The sequence below is a fragment of the Protopterus annectens genome, chromosome 7.part0, assembly GCF_019279795.1.
Source record: "Protopterus annectens isolate FY-2018-M chromosome 7.part0, PAN1.0, whole genome shotgun sequence".
Taxonomy (NCBI): Eukaryota; Metazoa; Chordata; order Ceratodontiformes; family Protopteridae; genus Protopterus; species Protopterus annectens.
The window spans coordinates 688,821,451-688,847,173 of record NC_056739.1 but is presented as its reverse complement, the minus strand read 5'-3'; the positions used below and the strand labels follow the sequence as shown (position 1 = coordinate 688,847,173).

General features: G+C 35.3%; 1 protein-coding gene across 1 annotated transcript in view; it reads right to left on the bottom strand.

Annotated features, from left to right (window-relative positions):
* Positions 1 to 167: 167 nt before the first annotated feature.
* LOC122806635 (cholesterol transporter ABCA5-like) overlaps positions 168 to 25,723 on the bottom strand; it is a 1,155,982-nt gene continuing 1,130,426 nt past the window's right edge. Inside the window, exon 27 of the mRNA XM_044077221.1 lies at positions 168 to 1,600. Coding sequence (XP_043933156.1) covers positions 1,514 to 1,600 — 87 coding nt within the window. The 3' untranslated portion in view covers positions 168 to 1,513. The remainder of the gene's footprint in view (positions 1,601 to 25,723) is intronic.

Genomic DNA, 25,723 nt, shown 5'->3' with positions numbered 1-25,723 from the left:
AATACATTTTCTGATAAAGTGCATCTCTACTGTATATGCATGTTTAATATTTGTGTTGTAAAAAATGAACAGGGAAGCCTCTCTTTTTTTCTTTTCTGATCTGCTTATTAAAGTCATTTTTTGTGATACACAAACTACAGGATAAAAGGAAATAAGTGATTAAAATGTTACTGAAATGAAATGTTTTATTAAATGGAAAACTAAAATGGAAAAGGGTACATAACACTGGATATGTAGTTCATGCACCTCATGTAGTCGCCGAAGCAAATAACCACCAATTCTATATCATTTTATTATCTTTCTGAGAAAACAGTGCCACATTACTCTTAGTGGTGACATTGTCCTTATTTTTTTTTCTGGTTTTGCAAAATAAACAGGTATAGCTATACATGAATGCAGATCATATTAAACATATAAGGAAACTGGTCACTCACCATGTAGACCACCCAGAGCAGACTGTTAATGTTCAGCTCATCTTATTTCCACATTTGGTTATCACATAAAGTGATAGACACTGATTTCAAGCTATGACCACCAGAGGCACCGACGAACATCCATCTACTTTATCACTGAGCCAACTGGCTACTACCATTGAGATGACAGATTAAATGTTCACTTCCAAAGAATAGTGATGACAGATTTACATCGCTGATTATACAGCTTGGAATATATGTTGGTGTATCAGTTGTTAATCTGTATACATTCTATATCTGCTAACATCATGCAGTTATCTAATAAATGAAAGAGAAAAAGAAGCACCTCATATATCAAAAGTCATGTCCACTGCTTTTAGGCACAGTCAGTTTTGAAAATGTAACTATCGGCTTAACAGCTCAGATTAATCACAGGTAAATAAAATGTGTGCTGTTTATACATGGTCATGAGCATGCCTTAATGCTCCTAAGACTGAGATAGTATTGCTATTTTTTTGCTTTCATGCCAATAAATATTTGTCTAAACTGGGAAGATGAAGGCTATGAGCTGTTTCCTTTCATCCTGAGTTTTATTTCCTCAGCTGATGGCGCACTAGGAAGTACTGTTGCCAACTTTTCATGTAAAAAATTCTGGACATGTATGTAAAAGCAAAATGCGTGTAGAATAGAAGTGTGCATTAACCACCCCTCAAAGGGATTGTTGTACAATATTACTGTGCGCAATTAAACATATTCTTGTGTTCTTCAATGTTAGTGACAGTGTCCCTTAATTCTGGACTGTCCAGAAATGTTCAGGGCAGTTGGCAACCCTAGCGGCTAGGTTCAATATCTGCCTCCTAGTGCATGCTTGGTAAGTACGTATAATGCCAGTCTCATTCTTCTTCTTCTCTTTCTTCTTAATGTAATCATGAGTACAAAAATATATCTTCACCCCACTTATACCCTGAGGCTGCTGTAGCTGAGGTAACTAGATAATCCCATGTACATATTCATGCAATGACATAATATAATTGACTCATTATGTCATCTATTGATATACTTATAGAGCTAAACAAAACAAACAAAAACCAATGCACTTTCTACTCGAATCGTTTCCACTGAAAGTTAGTATTCAAAGCCATTCCTGCATTGTCTTGCTCTTGCTCTTTAACACACTCTATGAAAACCTGGAGGGAAAAAAAAAGGAAAATCAGTCAGTGGTGTTTTATTGGTAAATACGTTGTCAGTTCAGTGCAAAGACATCCAGCTAATAAGTTATGAGTGTCAGCTATATGTGCTGTTGTTCTTTATTCAGCCTGAAATGTTCAGAATGGTGAGAGGTAATTGATAATGATTTATTAAATAAAAGAATAAGTGGCCAACTTCATACCCGAGATTGCTAAACCTTTGATTGTCCCCCAGATAGCCTGGGTTTGGTTAACAAATGTGGATGCTGGAGTAGTAATTGGGAGGGAGGTTGGGACTGAGTGACTGACGTCAGCTTTTCTGTCTTATTGGGGGAGATGCATCAAGATCTCACTCCTGTGTAATACCTGCTAAAGAACAGATGTAACAGCAGTCTGTCATTAGGACAAGGCACTACAGTGTAGCTGAGCTGAGCTGTAGGTGTTTAGAAACACACATCCATCACAAGAGCTGCAAGCCCTATTTTGGAAATACCTATGCCTGGGAATCCCCAACTGGAAAGCAGACAGAGAAAATGCAGCATGCAACACTCTTCAGTGAAATACCAAGCTGTACACCACACTGGACTTCAGTCTGTAGCTTTCAGGCTTTCAGATTATTAGACGTCTATGCCCATGTAGTCTGCCCCCAGTTGGCAGCTCTGGTGTGGAGGTAAGCTAAAATTTTGGCTTGATGCGACAAATGAGATTTTGATAGGTACATTGATGATTTAGCTGCCTGTGAGCCCAATAAATGAATAAATAAACAAATGAATAAATAGAGTAAAAATATGTAGCTTTAGGCAAGAAAATTGGTAAGCTCAGATATGTTTATTATACAAGTTCATACCCATTTATTAATCTCGGGTATGAAGTCAGCTACTTAGAAATGATAATGGAAGAATACCCATTAATAAATAAATAAAGATAACATTTTATTTAGTTGAAAATCAGGCAGTGCACACTAGCCACATTAGATGTTTTCTTTTTACAACAAAGGGACATTGATTGAAATAAAACAGTGTAATCAGAAAGAACAGAAATAAAACTCGAGAAAGTAAATGCACTGATACAGTAGAGATCAGGGTATAAGCAAGAATGTTAAACATTAATTAAAATGTTGCATTATATTGCATTTATTTAATGCCACATGGAGACAATAAGCCTATAACTTTAAGTGCCTTAATATTCTATTTCCCCCTCCACCCCTTTCTTTCCCATTAACTTTTTCCACCGGCCCCATGTAAGATTGAATGCCTCTGAGGTCTCCTTCTCCAGCACTCATTCTGCAGTCCATTCCATTAGTGCCCAACTGTCTCTGAGAAAATGTACTTTCAGAGGTCAAAAGAGTATTTAGTCTGTATGATCTGCTGCCTTCTTTCGCTGCTTTTTTTTGTTTACAGTGACCCTGTCACTTCTCTCTGGCACAATCTTGTGCACCAGAATCATGTCTTCCATGTTGATTTTGTTCTCAATTTATAAGATCTCTAACTCCAAGCTGCTTGCCATATTCCCTCCTTTCCATACCATAGATCTTTCACACAACTTCTCTCTGTATTCCTTCCATTAGCTTGATGTTTGCTTCCTTATATGGCTACCAACATTGCAAACAGTACTCACGTTGTAGTCTGACTAAGGTCCTGTAGAATGATGGCATTCTTTGTTTCTGGAATCTGTCCCCCAAGGATACAGCTAGGTATTCTGTTTGTTGCTGTCATTGCCTTATCACTCTGCTCCTGGTGGTCAAATCTAGGTTTGATTAACACCTCTATATCCTTTTGCTGCTCTGCTGCCAGCAGTTTCACCCCCATGATACTTCACACCAGGGTTGTAGTTTACTATGCATTTAATTGCACTGAAACTCAAATGCCAATTTTCTGCCCACTTGTTCAGCCATTTCCAAAAAATTGGGCATCCTCCAGTCTAGTCTGCACATATCTTTGTGTAATTGTCAGAGAGGTTGACCTTGCTCTGTACTCACTCATATACTTCTGAGACAAGCACACCGAAAGCTGATGGATCCAACAGACTCCTGCTGTACTCCACTGGTCATTTTCTAATTCTTGCCATTGTACTTCGCTCTACAAACCCCGTTATTCTATCATTCAGCCATGAAGCTATACCCAAACCTCTCCATTTTTTTCTAACAGCCTTCTCAGTGGATAAAAGTAAAAAGCCTTGTTGAAGTCCAGACAAACTAAGTTTACATGCACTTCCTTGTTAGGTTCCCTTGCAATGCAGTTATAAAACAAGATCAGGTTTGACTAACTTCATTCTTGCAATTAATCTGTTGGGTGTTGTTCTGGAGATTGCTTTCCTCTGGAAATGCTACCAGCTTTCCTCTCAGTATTCTCTTTGTGACTTTCCTTGCCAATGTAGGTCCCCAGATTTTATTTCTGGTCTCCCTTGTACAAGGATGCCACAGTTTCTGTCTTTCTTTCCCCAGGTACTTCTGATCTTAGGTTTATAGGTTCATAGGTACTTAGCAGGCTATCGATCCATGAGGATCTTTAGAAGCCTAGTACTGCATTCTCATGAAATATTTAGCCTTTGTAATTTAAGTACATGTAACCCATACCCAGGCAGAACATTTACATGTCTCCCCTATTCAGAAGAGTATTAAACAAGGGTGAATTTGCAGTTTTCCATCTATTCACCCATATTACGTTTGAACAGTGTAAGGGAAGTGCTTTGTTTTATGTGATGAGGACGACAATTTCAATTTCTCAGTAATGGCAGTAGGTTCTATCTTCTTCTTCTTCTCCTGCTTCTTTATTTTGGTGTCTGTTCACTGTTGTCCCCATTTTGCCCTGCTTCCTTTCAAGTATGGCACCCTTCCCTTGCTTTCATATGGATATTGAAGCAAAGTAAGTATTCTGTATCTCTACTTTAACCAGTCTTTTGTGGTCCCTTTCTCAACTTTGCTTGGCCTGGCCATTTCTATCTGCTTTACTTCTTTCTGTTATATATCTAAAAATATTAGACTTGCCTTCTTCATCCATTCTAAGATTTGCCCTTCAGCTTTAGCCTTTACTCATCTTACCATTTTTATTACCTTTTGTTAGCCTCTTTGCACTGTGCCTCCTCCTCCACTTCCCCACAACCCACCTTCCTGTCCCCTGTAATTCCTATCTCCTGTCTTAATCACTAGTCTCATGTTCCTATGCAGCCAAATTGTCTTTTTCTTTTGATTTTTTTACATCTACTGCCCACTCTTGTCTCCAGCCCTGAGTGCTCCTTCCTTGCCCCATTCCCAGAACTTGTTTACTCCCTTGATTTGCTCCTACTTTTTAACAACTCATTTATGATAGGCTCATTCAGCCCAGCAAATTCTACTCATCTAAAATTCCATACCATCATTTTTGCCTTTTATCTTTATCCTTTAACCTGGTCTAAAGCACACAATTGCATGATCAGTGCTGGTTAACGGTGCCTTAATATGGACATCTATGACACCCTCTGCACTGGTTAGGACCACATCCATAATTCTCTCCTTTCTGTTACAGTTCTGCACCGGGTAGTTGGAATCTTCTGCTATGTTCCTAGTGGGTTCAGATATTCTACGACTACTACTTTATTCCTCGTACCCAATTCCTTTATTCTGTCCTTCTATCTTGTTATTAGTAGTGTAAAATACACTGTATCAGCAGACCCAAGAAAGCATTACATTCACAAACTATATATTCTGGAGAAAATGTTAACAGTCAATTCTGAAAACAGTTAAACATCAGTATAATGTAAGTACAGTAATACAGTATTCATATAACAGGTAAAAACATAACATCCAAACTATTTCTGGAATAACACCACTTGTTGCAACAGTTAATAATCAATTGCATGTCACTAAGGACTGCTATGTATTTGCTTCATTCAATACAGAATCTGAGCAATACATGATTTTTTTTTTTACCATGAAGCTATTTCAGACTGAGTCAAAGCTGACATGATTATTTAAAAATACCAGGAATGGGCAGGCAGCAACATAACACTCATTTACTGACTGCCTTCTTTGGATAATTATAGCATACCATGGTAGAAACACACCCAGACAGACTGTAAGGCCTTTATCTGTCCATCTATCTGTCTGTCTGTCTCTATGCCTGTATGTGTCAACTTCACTGTTTATACAAGGAAACTTGATATTAACCTCTCTTACTGCTTTTTTAACCATTCCACTACACACTGCTACAGCTACTGATTTAATCGTATTAACATGGCATGCATTTAGCAAGCAATAATGCCTGGCAGGGTGGGAAATACAAAGAAATAAAGTTGTGAGACCCTGTAATGCTCACCATGGAGGACATTATTGCATACATAAAAATTAGCTACCAGTTAAATTGATTTTAATTTGTTTTATTTTTTTAGGATACATATACATAAATATATGTGTGCATATGTAAATATAAATATATGTGTGTGTGTGTGTGTGTGTGCGCGTGTGTGTATACATATACATATATAAATATATATATATATATATATATATATATATATATATATATATGAGAGACGTTTATAATCTCGAAATACTGAAATGTCGAATTTCAGTATCTTGAGACTATAAACCCGAATGTTTAAAATAGCAAAAGTACATAATCGTGAATTCGAATATCTCAAATTTGCGGTTATGGCCTTATGCTATGTGATGTCCGGGATTGTGTGCTTATGGTGTGCGGTGCCGTGTGTGGATCTAGGCATTATGTCAGGTAAGTGAGTGTTCTGTAAGGGATTTGAGTGGGAGTTAGAGTGTGTTTGAGTGTGCTTATATGTTTGATGTGTGTGTGAGGGACTGGAGAATGTGCATGTGTGAGTTTGCTTTTGCTTCCTGTTTGTGCAATCTCAGAGTTAGTATATATAAGTAGAGGGGTGGGGGTGCAGGGTGGCTTGCCCCCCTGCTTATGTGTGTATGAGTTGTGTATGTGTGTAGTTTTTGTTTGTTTATGTTGTGATGTGGGTATGTGGTATATGGCGTAGTGTATGGGGTTTATTCGGTGTTTTGAATTTCATGGTTTTGGGTTCGGGGTTTGTAATTTTGGTGTTTTGTGGATTTGGTTTCATAGTTTTGAGATACTGAAATTCGATGTTTCAGTATTTCAAGATTATGAAGTGAATCTATATATATATATATGTAGATATATATATATATATATATATATATATATATATATGTGTGTGTGTGTGTGTGTGTGTGTGTGTGTGTGTGGGTCTACGTGACATAATTGAAATGTCAGAAGACTAATTTTTAAAAGACTGAGACAAAAAAAAAGCGAAGTTTCAGTGAAACCTCACTATACCGACATTCAGAAGATTGAACTTTTGAAATGCTGACTGTCCAAGCTGAGTGGAACAGGAAATCTGCTCATTTCCGCACTGTAGTGTGATCTCGGAGTTGTTTGGTATATTTAATTTGTTGGGGATTTGGGGAGTGCAGGGGGTGCATCCCCCCTGCAAAAATGTAAAAGTTGAAAGTAAATAATTGTAGTTTTTGAATTTCAGAATTTGTAATGTATATTCATGTCAGTGCAATAGATACCGTCATGAATATTCAGTGGGATTTTCTTTGGGTATGTGGGTATTGTTTGGTGGGCGGGGTGTAGGTGACGTTAGGTACGTAGTTTGTGTTGGAAAATATTAGTGTACTGCTGTTATGGTGTTAGTTTTTATTGCCATAATTGCATTGACTGGGAGGTAAGTCAGGATTTTGTTGTTTCGATTTTGGATGTGGTGGGTATTTCAAGTGTCAGGTTTGTAAGTTTTCAGTTTTGTGGTCTTGGTCTTGTAAAAATCGGTCTACTGACATTTTGGTCATGTGAAGTAGATCCATATTTATATATACATATATATATATATATATATATATATATATATATATATATATATATATCTATATATAAAATGTATATGTATGTATGTATACAAATCTATAGGTATATGTCAGTTAGTTGAATGTTCAAAGCATTGAACATAAAGAGATCAAGCACAAACGCCAAAACAAAATTCACTGAAAAAAAAAAAGTCTTGATTTTTTTTTCTGGAAGGCTAGCCCCCCCCCCCCACCCCCCCAAATTATATATGGCAACACCAAGATTGCACTACAGGTGGGAAAATACAAATTTCCCAATCCCTGCTGGACAACAATCTAGCACAGAAAAAAAACTAGTATGTGCAGTCAGCTGATTTTTGATCACATGTGCCCCTATATATAAAGAGTGTATAATGAAAATCTGTCCAGTCAGATGATTTTGATCACACATGTCCTATATATAGGGTATATACTGAAAATCCAAATTTTGTTAAGTTGGATTTTTAATATACCAAAGCACACTCTCCATTAATACCAATAAAAATAAACAACAAATTGAAATTGAATGGGAAAAAATCCGCATAAAACACTGTGTTTTGGTGGGGAGCTTTCACCCCCCACCCCCACTTCTTTAATATAGCAGTACTGAGATCACACAACAGTGGAAAAAGTCAAAATCCTATAATCCACTTTGTCTAATCTTATACAAAACACCCAGAATGTCACAAAACAATAGCTTTGTAAGTGAATCTAATGGAAAGATTCACTTACACTGATATAACCAAAAGAGATTCACACTTTTCACCAACTGCATGCATCAGTGTACTCAGCACTGATGTATTGCAGCAACCACAATGTTTGAATGTGCAGATATGAACAATTAAATGGAACCCTATATATTGATATAAATAGTTGCTCACTGCTCACTACTCAGATATAAAGCCAATCCTGCTGTATATCCAAAATAGAAGTTATGCAATCATTTAGCAATATCTGCAGATTCACAAGCACACAAACACACACACACACACACACACACACACACACACACACACACACACACACACACACACACACACACACACACACACACACATTTATAGACCCACAGACACACACCCACACACACACACACACACACACACACACACACACACACACACACACACACACACACATGCTTGTATGCAGAAATGCATGTGGCCATGATCTACAGACATTTTATTGACTATGCACACCTCAGATATTTCATTGTGATCAAATAGAAGCGATCTCTGCTTGACTTACAAATCCATGTCTGACCCAGCTCTGTTAGAAATGCTACATCTAAAGAAATCCCAATCCTTTCACACCACATGCTCCAGAGACCTCAAACTCATTACCATAATCAACAGAACAAGCTGGAGGGACATGTTCATAACCCAGAGACTGCCCATGCTATGGAACAGACTTCCCATACATGTAAAACAGAGCACCTCACTGGCCCTCTTCAAGAGAAATTTTGATGAGTGGATGAGAAACAAAAAATTCACCCCGGGATCACACCAGTGGCTCTGCTTGACAGAGACACTGGGAACTAAGGTTGGGTGGCACGATGCCAAGGTACTCCTATGGGCTAGGCTTATAAAGGCTGCAGGACCATTAGCCTAATACACACCTATGAACCTATAAATAAATGATTAAATGAATAAATAATAGCCACAGTGATATATTCTAGCCTACTGATATCAGATGCATGCGGTGCAAACCATTACAACTCCCCCTACAGACAGACAAACAAACATATAGTCACTTTATTGACTGTACACATCAAAGATGTCTGAATGTGATCTAATGAATGAAAAAGACATAAGTAACAGTCACATTATTTTATTTTAGTTACTTATACTTTATTCATTTGTAGTAATGTATTACATTTCATTGCTGACGGACCCACAGAGTTTAAACCTTTACAACTCTTTCCCTGGAGACACTCACACATTCCAACAGACAGACAGACACACATGACAGAGGAGCACACAAACTTTAAAGCAGTTGTGAATTCTGTGTGCATTTTGTAACTAATGCTGCTGCACTTACTTATAGGACTGTTGATTTTCTACTCACTAACCTCCTTTAAAAAATAAGCAGGGGGGGTGTGTGTGGCCAAGATGCCAGTCTGATAGCAGCAGAAATCCATAGCTCTGCTTAGATTTTAATATCCTGACAGGAAATATACTTTAATTTTTAGACAAATATATCTAAAAGTATACTGAAAGATAGATTAACACAGACTCTTTATTATTTTCTAAAAATTAATCACTAAATTTCTAAAAAAATTAATTTATCTTCTAAAAAAAATCTCGCCAAGGCTTTCGACACCATCCCCCACTCTGGAATTATAGATAAGCTCATTAAACTAGGTATAAATCCCTATGTCACAAGATGGATTGCCAACTGGCTCACAGACAGAACCCACACTGTGAAAGTAGCAGACTCCAAATTTGACTTCAGACCAGTGACAAGTGGAGTACCACAGGGTTCAGTTCTACTAGGAGCCATAATCGAAACTCCTAACGATGTGGGCATACTACAAAAGGGCCTCACTGAGACAGATGCCTGGTGTCAAAGCCATGGCCTGAAGCACAATGCCAAAAAGTGTATTGTCATCCTCTTTGGTAAAAACTCTGTACCCATGAACTACTACATAGCTAGCAGTCTACTTAATGCCGAAAATGTGATAAGAGACCTTGGGAAACAGGTGGACAGTAGTTTCTCCTTTGATAATCACATCGCCACAGTGGTCAGGAAATCCTTCTACGTGGCTCACCTCATCACAAAAGGTTTCTCATTCAGAAAAAAAGAGGTCATTGTTCCCCTCTACTCATCACTCATTAGACCCATTATAGAGTACAACGCCCCTTTTGGTATGCACCACACAAGACATCTACAACAACTGGAAAGGCCACAGAAATACCTCACAAAGAGGATTACTGGCCTCAGACAGATGCCCTACGCAGACCATCTCAAAAAAACTCCAGCTTTACTCCGTCGCATATTGCCTACTCAGAGGCGATCTCTGTCTAGCATACAAACTATGTCAAACCCAGAGCTTTTAGACATGCTCCACTTAAAGAAATCCCAATCCCTACGAGCTACATGCTCTAGGGACCTAAACCTCGTCACCACAATAAACAGAACATGCTGGAGGCATAGATTCCTGTCCCAGAGACTTCCCATACCCTGGAACAGACTACCTATCTATGTCAAACAGAGCTCCTCATTAGCACTCTTCAAGAAAAATCTTGATGATTGGATGGGAGATAGGAAATTCACCCCGGGGATCACTTTTGCGGCTCTGCTCGACAGGGGCACAGGAAAATAATTTTCTTGGTTGGCGAAAGCCAGGGTACATTTTTGGCTAGGCTTATAGGCCCTAGGGCCAATAGCCTAGTATCTACCTATGAACCTATAATACATAGTCAAAAAATGTTTTAATTATTCCTGTCAGGAAGTTTTCTACTGGAGATCTCAAGATGAGCAACTCGAAGAACCCACACCAGGAGAGTGCAGTGAAGAAAGAACTACATCTTATAATAACAAACATCCAAGAACTGTCACTAAAAACATGAGCAACTTGAAGACCCCACACCAGGAGAGTGCAGTGAAGAAAGAACTACATCTTACAATAACAAACATCCAAGAACTGTCACTAAAATGGACACATTCGAAAACAAAATGGATATTATCAAACAAGAATGCAGCAAACAATTGGAACTTCTAAATGAAATAGTAAAAAAAACAATCTGAACAGATTCTTGCGTTGAGGAAACAGTGACTGACCTAGATATTAGAGTGACAGAAAATGAACATCACAATTAATTTCTTCTGAAACAAAACACCAGGCTGATTGAGAAACTGGAAGACCTTGAAAGTAGATCAAGCAGGAATAACATAAGAATATATGGAATTCCTGAGAAAGAAGAGGGTGTTAACATGATTCAATTGCTCAATAATTGATTTTCATCAGCACTAAACGTGCCTGAATCCATCTCTTTTGGAATTGAGAGTGCTTATCGGTTCCTGGCAAATCCAACTTCATCTCTGAGTTCATCTAACCCCAGGTCTATAATTGTGAGATTTCTTTCCTCACAAGACAAGAACTTAGTGCTGAAATCAGCTTGGACTAATTCCCTATCAAGATGGGTGAAAAAGTTATTCGTTTTGACAATGACTACACCTCTAAAGTCATATTCAGAAGAAAGAAGTGTATTCCTCTAATTAAGTCCTTGAAAAAAGCCAATATTAAAGTTCAGATTCTTTTTCCTGCAAGAATAAAATTCACCTTGTCAGAATGAGTGAAGATCTTTGATTCCTTACAAGAAGCAGTAGAATTTATCCAAAAGAAGAAAATACTGTCGGTCATAGAAGAAATGGAATGGTCATCCCAGAGTTTGAAGAGACGGGCAACAAAAAATGGATGGTCTGTGAAAGAAGGAGCAAACAAAGTTAAGAAACTAAAGGACAAATGAACAAATTCCTTCTAATTTTAAATGATTTGTTTTATGAATCATAATATATTTAATTCTGGAAAATCTCTATACCATAAGGTAATGTGAATCATCTTTATTATTAACTTTTTCTTTTCCTTCCTATACTTATTTCTTCTAATTACTTATAGTACTGAGTATTTAAATAACATTTTCTCTCTCTGTCTCTCTCTCTCTCTCTTCTTTCTTCCTATTCTTTTTTGTTACTAATGTTCCTTTTCTGTCTTTTCCCCATTATAAACTCACTGGAACAATGTAACTCACTCAAAAATATAAAAAATCAGTCCAGGCCACCAGTAAAAACATAGAAACTTTATATGATACCAATAATGAAATACACAGATGAGCGCTTTCGTCTCCTACAAGACTTCATCAGATAAAACTTAAAATGTGCTGCCATACTTTATATAGACATCACTGTTGCTATCAATTAAGTCCAATTAAAATTTTAAAGAACCATGCTCTTAATACAATCCTTGTTACCTTCATTTTTTGTCCAAAATGTGTATATAATATCTTATCCAGTAATACATAAACGAACATTATAAGAATATTATAAATGAAATTCTACACTGTGCAAACAAAATGTAAAATGTTACTTCATACCCTATGTGCTTTAGCTGTCAATACTGGCTTTATACTAACATATTCGTTTAGACCAGGAAAAAAGTTAGCCCTCAATCTTAATTCCCAGTCCATTTTTCATATCACCTCCCCTAATATTGTGTTTAACTGTGTCGATAATTCCGAACCTAAAACCCTTGAAGGCCTGACAGGAAACAGAGTATTTGTACAAGGCGCTAGTATCCTTACCTATTCTTATATCATATAAATGTTCTCCCATTCTTTCTTTCAATGTTCTTTCAGTCTTCCCTATATAGAATGCCTTGCATTCTATACAGACAGCCAAAAAGACATGATATTCATTTTTGAAAAAAAACTGTTCAAATACAAATGTTTACAGGTCGACAACAGTTATTTACATTGCTGTATTAGTCATAAAGTAGTGCCACAAGGACTGAGAATTTATAAATATCCTTTTGGCATTGAATATTCTGATACAGTTTTACAGGACTTTCTTAGTTTTTTTGACAAATGTGGGTTGGGTTTGATCACCAAAATGATTAAATATAATGAAAACATGTCAGTGAAACTGACCAAGGAAATTAATAAATTGAATGGGGACATTCATTATAAGCAGGACAATCGGAAGGGAAATTTTCAAGTGAGGGGGGGGAGAAGGGGGAGGGGGAGATACTAGATATATATACCCCCATCCCTTGTGAAATAGTTTCCGCCCAGGATATAGTTGTAGAGGGATATAAAAATACTTATGATGGCTTTTCTATTTACAATTTTAGTAATATTCCGTTGACTAAGGAGCATTTTAGTCTCCTGGCTAAGGGGCTTAAATATATCCCCTATATTAAAGGGGACCTAACAAAAACTTTATTAGACATTAAATTGTTCTTAAGAAAAATAAATTTGGAAGTATTATTTTCTAAAAATAATATAAATAGAACAATCCAAAACCATCAAGGTTTAATGCGTAAATCTATTTTTAACCCTCCAATACATCCCCAATTAAAAAACCTGGAACTTACTTTAGAAAAGGAAGTTAGAAATGCGCAAAGGAAAACTAAATATAAAACTAACCTAAGTAAGGATGAAAATATAATTTTGGGAGAATTAAAATCTAATCCCAGAGTTAGAATTATGAAACCTGATAAGGGTGGGGGGATTGTAATTATGGATTCTATATATTATGAGGGAAAAATGAATCAAATTCTAAGAGATGAAGTCAAATATACCTGTGTCTCAAGGAATGAAATAAATCTGGCATATAATAAAATTGATATTGTATTACAAGATATGCTGCAGGAAGGAGTGATAGACAAAAAAATGTATATATATTTAAAAGTTGAGAAACCAAAAATCCCCATCATCTTTGGAATTCCCAAGATTCATAAAAATCCTGAAGACCCCCCCTTAAGACCCATAGTATCTGCTGATGGATCTAAAACGCTGCCATTAGCAAAATATGTGGATACAAAAACTAAACACATTTGGGTTAATAATAAAGTTATACTTAGGGACTCCTGGGATTTACTAAGAAAAATTAAACCAGAATTATATTCTGACAATTTATTATTTGTTACTATTGATATAATTGATTTATTTTCCTGTATACCGTATGAGACAGAAATGAAAATGTTTGAGGAAGTTATTTTCCAAGATAAAATTGTGTCCCATAATGAAAAGGTAGTGAGCACAGGTTTCATGGATATAGTTTTACAAAATAATTTTTTAATCTTGGATGGAGAATTTTTTTCAACAAATTCAAGGGGTAGCCATGGGGGCCACCTGTGCCCCTACCTTTGCAAACTTAATTTTGGTAAAATGGGAAGAAACATTTATTCTACATTCTAAATTTAAGTCTTGTTGGTCCTTATACCATAGATTTTTAGATGATATAGTCATATTTTGGACAGAAAGTAGTGAAAAACTTGAAGAATTTATTTAATACATAAGCAATACTACTAACTTCCTCAAATTTACTTATAAAAAATCATATGAAATTCTGCAATATTTGGATTTGGAAATATATAAGGCAAGTAAGGAATTGGAAACTAGGATATACAGAAAAACTACTTACTGTAATTCTTTCCTTCACTATAATAGTGCACATCCGGCACATTGTAAAAGAAATATAGTGAAGGGGCAATTTGTGAGAGGTTGCAGAATGACTAGTTTGGATAGTGATTTTATTGTGGAATGTGATTTACTTGAACAAATGTTTCTGGATAGAGGGTACCCCAAGGATTTTATTAAGAATATTACGTCTGAAGTGGAAAGAGGTAGAGAAAATAGATTTAAACCTATTAAGGGGGTTGTAAATAGCAATGATAAGGAAAATTATGAAATGGGGAATAAAGAGATAGAAAATTCAGGTGAATATCAGCAGGCCTTGGTTTTGGAATATAACGCAATTAATTATAATATAAAAGCAACTTTCCAAAAAGAGTGGGAAAGATTTATTACCCTTACTGATTTGGAAGATAAACCCAAGATATTACCAAAAGTGGTTTACAAAAATTCTAGTAGTATAAAAAATATCTTAGAAAACAAAAATAGTAATAACAATGGTAACAATCCAACAAATGAAAAGATCTGATGAAGCGTAGTCTTATCTACACGAGAGCGCTTATCATTTTACTTTGTTTTATGGAATAAAACCAACAATTTATATCAACGGAACATTGTGATTTGTTACAATACAACGTGGTGAGACCATCATCTTCTTTTGAACAATCCAACAAATCCCTTTAAGGATGGTGGAAGGAAATTAGGCACTTTCAAATGTGGAAGGTGTAATCAGTGCGAATATATTATTAACAATGTAGAGATATTTTTGGAAATGACAGTGTTATTTGCGTGTGGAATAAAGTTCAGTTTTGCACAGTTAGTGTTTGACTTCTCTCCATATCTACGGCTTTCTTTTGGCTTACTAGTAACTGTTTGGAAGCTCCCACTGTTGCACATTTCCAACATTTACTTTCACTGTTTTTGAGTATAAGATTTATTTTATGTGGAGTATAGAAACTCCTATTTGAAAGCCTCTGTGGTGCAGCGGTTAGCGTTGTTGCCTCACAGCAAGAGGTTCTCCCATTCGGTTCTTGGCTGGAGCGCCTTCTGTGTGGAGTCTGCATGTCCTTCCCATGGTCAAGTAGTTATTTTCCTTTAATTTTTAGATCACATTGATGTTGAAAGAATCTAGACAATCAGGGGAGTATGCTGTAGGGAATATAAGAAATAAAAATTGTTTAATGTTGCAATTACAATAAATTATATTTTAAAGTTATTAAATATTTGATTAATGCCATAAGAAAAATGATTAAACTTCTTATTAAATAAACAAATTCACGTAAAAGCCAATTAACTCTATTTATTCCATATTGTTCTTTAAATTGATTTACTGTAGTTCTGACATCAGTTACATGAATCTCATGTATTGTTTTCCAGCCAGATATATAGGTAGGTGTGATCCAACGTAGTATTACATTAATTATAACTGATTTGGAATAAAGATCTAAGCTAGGGAATGCTATCCCATTACAATTCCAAGCTCTAATGTGCCATTTATATGCAATCCTGGGTTTTAAGGGGTAGCATAAAAATTTATGTAGCATGGAATCTAAGTTTTTAAATAAGTTTTTGGGAGGGAGTAGTAAAATGACTGTGTATAAAACAACATTTTAGGTAAAATTATCATTTAATTAAAGAGAGGCTATCCTCCATTGTAAAGAACATTTTATTCCATCTTTTAATTAGTTCACTAATGGTGGTTATTAAATTATTGTAGTTTAGCTTAACAGATTCTTTCCATGTCCTCTTTATACTGACACCCAAATATTCTAATACATCATTCTCCCAATTAAACAGGTTAGTCTCTGTTAGGGTTTTGTTGATCTTTTTGTTAATTAGTAATGTTTTGGATTTATTATGATTAAATTTAAGCCCTGAAATTCTTTTGAATTTACTTAAGGTATTTATAACATCATGCAAGGAACCATCAATATCACCCAACGTTAACAACATATCATCAACAAATAATTGTATCTTAGGTCAATAGTCCTTATTAATTTTAAAGCCTTTTATATTTTGCTTGTTTCTGATGCATGTAACAAAAGGTTCCAGTGAAAGAGCAAACAATAATGGTGACAAAGGACAACCTTGTCTAGTTCCCTTGAGGATTTCTAGTGGTGAGGATAGACATGATCCGATTTTCACATAAGCTTGTGCCCCACTATAAATTTTCATTAATAAGTTGACAAAATCTGAGGAGAATTCAAAAACAATCAGAATTCTTTGTAGATAAGACCAACTAATAGAATTAAAAACCTTTTCCATGTCTAGGCTGATAATAGTTGTTTTTTATATTTGCATGCTATGTCTATTAATGATAGTAATTTAATAATGTTATCTTTCACTTTTCTTTGAAGAATGAACTCTGTCTGATTATTATGTATTAGATTAGGTAACATTTTCTTTATCCTATTAGCTAATATTGTCATGAAAATTTTATAATCAGTGTTTAGTAATGAAACTGGCCTATATGAATCACAAGATTTGGGGTCCGTACCTTGTTTTAATATGGGGGAGATAACTGAGTATTTCCATAATGGGGGTGTTATACATTTTTGCTTAGCCATAGTAAAGGCACTCATCATTTTCTTTATTATATATTCTGGAAAAATCTTATATAGCTCAGGAATTATTCCATCCAGTCCTGGAGCTTTATTATCTTTTAAATTTTTTATTTGCTGTTTCACTTCTGTTAGTGTTATTTGTTTATTTAATATGTTATTTTGTTGCATTGACACCTTAGTAGTTATATTTTCTTGAATAAAAGTATTTCTTACATTATCCATTGTCAAAAGTGGTGTATTATTATTTATATCTTTATAGTAGTTTTTGAACACTTCTAATATGTCCATTAAGTTAGATGCTCATAACTGAACTATCACTTTTATATTTAATCTCATTAATAAGATTTTCATAGTTTATTTTTTTTTTTGGATCTTACCGCTATTTTATGTAGATATTTGGGATGTACAGCATAAGACTGTAATTTCAATTTTTCCAAGTTAAAGCTCATCTGTAGACAGGGCAGATGGATAAGGTTGATATTCAGAAGAGAAACATGGGAAGTGTTAGAAATCTGGTTGTCAGGTGTAGATGGACATGAGACAGGATTAATATAATGCAGAGGAAGTTTCTTAACTCTAAGGGCATGAAAATTGTTGAAGCTGGGGGTGAGTAAGGGCATGAAAATTGTTGAAGCTGGGGGTGTGTATGCCAGGCAGAGATAAGGCTGAATATGATTGTGTGTGTGTGTGTGTGTGTGTGTGTGTGTGTGTGTGTGTGTGTGTGTGTGTGTGTGTGTGTGTGTGTGTGTGTGTATGTGTCATGTGTATGTGTCATGTGTGTGTGTGTGTGTGTGTGTGTGTGTGTGTGTCTATATAATGTTTTTTTTTTACAGACGAATCTTTATACTGATATAGGTTATTTTAGGAGTATATCATCATTCTGTGCAGTAATTCTGTTTATGATTAATGTAAGATCCCTGGTCATGGCTGAAAAGAGTCCTTGGACCAGTTCACTTATCCAGTTAACAAATATTATATAAACAGATAAAAAGATAAGTTACAGAGACAAACAGGCAAATAAACAGACAGATCGATAGATAGATGAGAAAATAAAGATATGATAGCATTGATCTACTACACAAAATTCTTAACAAAAGAAAATAAAAATTCTTGTCACTATTCATTTTAGCTACCTTCAACTAATTCTGTTTTCTCTAGTATATCATTTCCAGCTTCAAGCTACCTGTTTCCTTTCTGTTTTATCTGGGACTGTTATTTATTTTTTCCTTTTATAATCTACCTGCTCTTCTCATTCTCAATGAATGCGATCAATGTCAGATCAAACTAGTTCTGGTCACAAGTCCCTCCTGCTGGCTTTTCAACAGATTGCACCCCACCGATTCACATTAACTACATCACCAGGATATTTATACATTCCTGTTTCCCTTTCAAATGTTGTCACTACACGTCATACCTCTCAACCTCTTAGAGCAAGAAATCTGGACAAGGCCATAAATAATGGGGAAACAAAGGCCTAAAAATAGGGACAATTTTTAAATATTGCTCTTACAAACTTAGAAAGTTGATAGAATAACAGGTTTGCATCACTGTGGATTTTACGAAGGATACAAATTATGAAACTGAAATGTATGTCACTATTTTCTGACTTCAGTCCTCAATGATTGGCAAATGATTTGCCAGAAAGCCACAATGTTATGAGAGGCAGACCAAAATTTTGAGGCTAAAATCCGGACAGTCTGAGAAAATCTGGACAGTTGATAGGTATGCTACAAGTTTTGTACAAATCTGGTGCCTGCATATTTACTCCCCAGAATTTTTTCCATTTAAATGGACATTTCATCGTGGATATTATAATTATAATTATAATTACTGGACCGAGAAAAGAAGCCGCATAAATAAAGCTGTTTTCTTCTGGTCTGGTCAAATTTTTATTTACTTATTTATTTTTTAACTAAGTAGTGACCTTTGAAGTTTTGGGTTGCTTTTAACTGCTTCTGAATGCTGAGTTTTAGTTAATTGGCTTGTTTTTGTAACAAAGACATGAAGATAGCTGGCTACTGTCATGCTGGAGTCCGCTGTTCTCCTTGCATCTCTGATTATGTTTATGTAGTTAGAGGTCTGCAAACCTATGTTGTCAAAGAGAGGTCCTCTGATTGCTATATATACACTATTGTAAATAAGTCCTTTTCTCATTGCACAGCTTATATTGAAGGGTATGGCATCCAGATCCAGGGACATAATTGTTCCTCTCTACTTGGCACTTGTTAGGCTGATCACTTGAATATAATGCCCCTTTCAGTATATATGTGCCCAAACACTTGTCACAGCTGGAATGACTGCAATGCTTCTTCAAAAAAAAAAAAAAAAAAAAAATCAAGGGCTTAAATCATAAAAACTACATATTCTGTCTATTGTGAGTATAACATAGGCTGCTGTGAGCCAAACTTTGCAACCCCTGCCTCATATTTAGGGCCTCAGCAGATCCTATTCTATTATACCTATTACAAATTCAGAAGTCCATTGGTATCAGAAACACCCACTCAAGATTAACAGAACATGCTGGAGGAATAGCTATGTATCACAAAGAATACTGTTTCTATGGAACCAGCTTCCCCCTCCACATAAAGAAGAGTACTTCTCTTACTGCATTCAAATCTAACTTGGACGAATGGATAGGTAATCACAAGTTAACATCTGGTTTAGCTCCAGTGGCCCTTGTGGACAGTAGAAATGTGTAACTAACCAACATATACTTATGTGACCCAACTTTAGCAATTCATATTGCAAAATATAAGGGCTAATAAATACCATGGGAATGCAGGGCTAGACTTCTTAAGATCCTTACAGATTAACAGCTTACTAAGTACCTATGAAGCTATCAGCCTGTGAATGTATATTAATCAGTTGTTCAAGGTATGGAAAACGTATGTCCTCTGTTTGGAGAGAAGCACTTAATGTACCATTACATAAAGAGGATACCAAAACTAAACTAAAGAAATATCATCCTACTGTCTTTTATGAAAAATACTCTGGAAATGTATATCTTAATACTCCTTCAGCACTAAATTGACAGTAATCTCATATCTAGGTTTATGGTATGGTTTTACACTCACACATGGGATGGTTGCTGCCCTTTTAGATGCAGCTGCTCATATATACACAGCTTAATTTAAGCAAGGTGGTAGGATCAATTTGTTTGAACATTTTAAAGATACTTGATGCTGTCAGTCATTATATGCTTCAGGCTTCCCATTCAGCCATGACTAATCAATCAGTACCTGAAGGTGATTTTTTGTCTATGGCACCAATCTATTAAATGTGATAATGTTAAACTGTATTTTCCTCCAGCAGTAACATTTGGTGTACCACAACATGCACTTTAGATAAGGCAATACACAATATACAGGGTCTATGTTAAATATTCAAACTTCCAAAATGTTGAATACCATATGGTTGAGACCATATGGTCATTTGGAAGTTCGAATATAGAATAAAAAACAAAAAAAAAGGAAACACACACCTTATCAGTGTGAACAGGGCAAGCCCCCTGCACCCCCACACCCCTTACTTAAATATACCAACTCCGAGACCACACTTTAGTGCAGAAAAGGGAAATTCTCCCATTCTGCACCATACGGTGCCATTAAAAGTCAATCTTCGAACACTTGAAATGTCGATCATATGGTCTCGACCATATGACGTTCGAAATTTCCAGCGTTCGATGATTTGATATAGACCCAATATACAAAGATATAGAAAAGAAAAACAGTAATAGTAAAATACAAAAATTTACATCGGGAATACTCATAGAAAGGACATACATTATAATTCCAGATTTCACATGGGTTAAAAGATAGATAATTTTACATATTGAGGAATCAAATGTTAATGTTAATGACATGGTTAGACATTGTGGTGATGACAAACTGGTAAAGTATATATATATATATATAATATATATATATATATATATATATATATATATATATATATATATATATATATATATATATATATATATATATATATATATATATATTATATATATATATATATATATATATATATATATATTATATATATATATATATATATATCCTGTAACTAAGGTCCTTGTTGAAGATAACACATTTCTTTGTTACCTTCAACTGTGCCATAGTTTTAAATCTCTGCAAATGTAGCCTAGATTTGTCAGATTACATCTCATCTCTGGGAAAAAAAGCCATGGGCCGGGATTCAATAAGGCCTACACTAAGTGTATACTGCTCTGAGTGAGCAGAAAACACAGACATAACTCACACCTTCTTCCTCCTAATTTTAGTTTTCCTACTGATATTTTTGCAGCTTTAAATATTGGCAGGAATTCATAAAGGTTACCACAAAGTATAGACTACATGCACACTTAGTGTAATCTCTCTGAGTGACTAGAAAGCAGACAAAAATGTGATAAGAATTTTATTGAATACATATGGTGTACAATTAGCGTAGGCTATATTGAATCTGGCCCCATTTTTGCTAGGAAGAATTATGCACATGATAATATTTTGGTAATTTATTTGGCAATTGCTGTACTTAATATTATGCTCTCATGATAATTCAACCATACAGAAAATCAGCTTCACTAAACTACATAAATTAATAGCTGTCAACCAACTGAAAAAAAAATGTATAGCTCAGGCACATCTGCAGGGTCAAATTATTTCTTATAACTAGTGTTAAACTTTCTTACATAATGCAAGACTCTCCACTTCAACTGTATACTCGCCTTTTCTTCCACTTTTGTATATTGCATTTATTCATAGTTTTACACTTATTACTGTTATACAAATTTGACTAGTTACAATAGCATATTATGGTTTGCTGCTGGCCATCTTGGCAGAAACATTCATTTTCCATTTATAGCCCAAAATTATAGGAGTTTAATCAGCAGCTCTCCATAATTCAGATACACTTTGTCTATAAGTTACTTCTTACTGCCCAAAAGTTCACTCTCAGCCAGTGTTCCTACCTGACAAAAATTTCTGCACAATTTCAGCAGCTCTCCATAATTCAGATACACTTTGTCTATAAATTGCTTCTTACCGCCCAAAAGTTCACTCTCAGCCAATGTTCCTACCTGACAAAAATTTCGGCACAATCTTCAGTTTTTCACTGCATACTTTTAATTCATATTCCTAAATCTACAAACAGATATGGTGATACATGCTAGCCTAACAGTGCAGACAAGCTCCAGAAATTTGTCAAACTACACCTCAGACAAGCATGTATTCAGACAAGCATGCATTCCAACTTGCATTTCTTTATGCAGTAGGCTTCTCAATGTGATGTAACTGACTAAATGTATTATCATCAATCTTTAAGTTATCATTATTGCATGAAGCTGAATATTATCAACTGCTTCAAAATCTAGTTTAATATCAAACTTCATTTTTCAGTTTTTGCCTTTGTATTATTGGCTTTAGTAAGTAACCAATTTACTTCTATTATTTATTTATTTAACATTTCTTTACCAGTAAAGTCTGATTGGGAATGGAGCCTATTTTCAGTGGAGGCCTTTGGAGAAAAGCTCTAGAATATCTAACATCTAAGAATAAGTTAGAATACAACAATGATGTGAGAGTACAGCAGTACAATATAGATAAGGCAATACACAATATACAAAGATATACAAGAGAAAAACAGTAATAGTAAAATACAAACATTTGCATTGGTAGTACTCATCGAAAGGACATACATTATAATTCCAGATTTCACTTGGGTTAAAGGATAGATAATTTTACATATTGAGGAACCAAAGCATCTTGTATATTAATATGCTTTCAAATTGAAAAGTTTACATTAAAGAACAGAGCATATAAATAGGCTTAAGTCAAAGTGGTTAAAGACTGCAGAATACCAAATAACATAGGTGGATAAGAGTTAAATATTTCCAGGAAATAGAAAGACAGAGTAGGATTTAGCTTGATTAGTAGAAGTTGGTACAGGGATGATGAGAAAGAAAAAGAGAGGTTGGTAGTCAGAAAACGCTTGAAGGCGGTGAAAGTAGTTGAAAAGGTATTGGGGTTAGGAGGGTGAAAGGTAGGTTTAAGGTAAGAAATTTGTAAGTGGGAAGAACAGTGAATGGCAGACAATTTGTGTTTCATAAGCTGGTATTAAGTGGATAAAGCATGAAGCATGGATAGTGAAATAAGAAAGCTAGGAGGCTTAGGAGTATATGCTTAGGAGGTATTAGATAATCAGGTTGGATTTATAATGGTTTTATGGCTCATATGCTAATACAACTCTTAGTAGGTAAGTTACTAATAATTAGTATATGTAAATTGCAGGTTAAAGACTTTGTACATCTCTTGATCAATGTATTATTGTCGTGTTCTGTTTTTGTACATATATTGGAGCTTTTCTTTCTGAGACTTCCCTGTTGGAGAGCAATACACAACAAATGAAATGAAATAAATAAAATACATGCATGGCATTCATAAATGCATAAGTAAAAATAAAAATAAAAATAAATAGATAATGTGACATTTAATGCATCTGCTTATCTTAAGAGTCCCTAGCTACAGTTTGCATAAGGAAGCTTGGCATTATTTTGTGTTTCAGTTTTTTTTTTAAACAATTTTACTGCCTTGTGCAACATTGACTATTTTATTAACAAAGTATGTGGTCATCATACCAATGTAATATGCAATTCCTGGACTTGAAAGTGCTGTCTACCACATTTTACTGATGGTTCATTAACTAAGTCAAAAGCTTTTACTTGAGTTACAGATGCTTTCATAAAAATACACTTGCTTCCATGTAGGAGAGCTACATAATGGTAGAAGCTTATTTCCTTATTACATTTTTGATCCTTTAAAATTATGGAAGTTTTCTTCAGAGCAAGGCTCTGCTTGATGATAGTTGCTATAGTATAAAAGCTGTCCAATGTACAGTGTCTTATAACTTGACATGTTTGTATGAGTACCATAGGATTTAAGGATACAGCTGAAATGTATATGTAGAATTAGTTGGGGGCACTAGTCAGACTTCTAAACAATTTATGGTGCAGGAAAAATAACAACTGAAGAACTTTGCCTCAACTCTTATGTCAGCGACCTTTGAGTCAGCAGTAATGTAAAAACAGAACATTTACCACTTGATATGAAGAACTGTCCATAAACATTACTGAAGTATATCCCTAGGCTGAATATATTATATCAGATTGACAAGCTTTGCAGCCATAAAAAGTGCACCAGTGATACAGAAAGTATGGATATACTATATCAGCTAAATTTCCCATTCCTTAAATTGCATCTCAGTAAACTACTTTCAAGAATAGGTAAAGGATCATTCCAATAGTACTTAAATCAAGGGTGCTTACTTAAAGCTGCACAGTTTACATAAACTCAAATAAAAATTTTGCAGGGGTGATCTTTAATGTACCCCTGCACATGTAGGGGTTCACTTCATACACGTCATTTATTATTCTCACTTCGAGGTTGCTCCAACTTGGAGGAAAAATATATAATTAAAAGAAATACTAAAATATTACGTGCACTTTCTCTGAGATGCCACTGTCTTACAGAAAGAATAATGCAGTAAAAGCAGGTCAGTATGTAGCATGGAAAGAAATATGAGCAAAAAATACAAACATTTCTGTTGAAGCACACCATAAACAAGCAAATTAGTTTCGAGTACATGAGCGGGAATCAGACTGTGTACATGTTGATTGGTGTTCTTTTCTGTGTAACAGTAAATGTATGCTAAAGTAGCATTTTTTTCCAAATAAGGAGCTAGTATTCTGAATTCTGTGCTGAAGTGCACTGTTAACATTATGGAGATAGGCCCAACAGGGTAGAAGAGGTGAGTCTGTGCTGAATCTCACTGCCGTTGTTCATTTTTAAAGGAATGTACTTATCCAAGGCAGGAGAAGTGCTTGACTGCTTATAATGTCTGTCTGGCTATTAAACGTTAAGATGTGCAGGGTCATTTTAAGGTCTCCATCTAGCTGGTAGGGCACATCTGTTTTCTTGTAGTTGAATAAGGGTGGTTGGGTGTTTCACATCCAGTGAAGCTAGGGTGCCACTCTAGACATGTGAAGGAATGCTTTATCATCAGAGTACTTCAGGGTAATGAGAGATGCCATGGAAACTGATTTTCAAATGAATTCAACTAATATTTTGGAGCAGCTTATGAATTCTTTAATCTGTTTCAATTACAAATGGGATGTGGACTGTGGCGAGGAATATAAGGACTTTAACAAAAATTAAGAAAAATATTGGAGAAGTCACAATATACTACATTGGTTACAATCTGGATTTAGAATGGATTTGTCTTTGAACTGCTTGAAAGAATGATGGAAGTCATCTCAACTCATCATCACCATCATCATCATCATCATCAACCTCCTTTTTCCCATTTTCTACATAAGGGCTTGCTGTTGCCTCAGCTGTCACCATCTCTCTTGATTCAGTGCCACTGCCCTACCTTCTTTGACAGTCATGCCTGCTGTCACAGATCTCACATACAATCCATCCATCTCTTTGCTGGATGACTTGTTTCCTCATACTTTCTTTCCATCTCTCCCAAATCTTCTTCACCAGATTGCTTTCTGCTTTTCTACACAAATGCCCAAACCGCC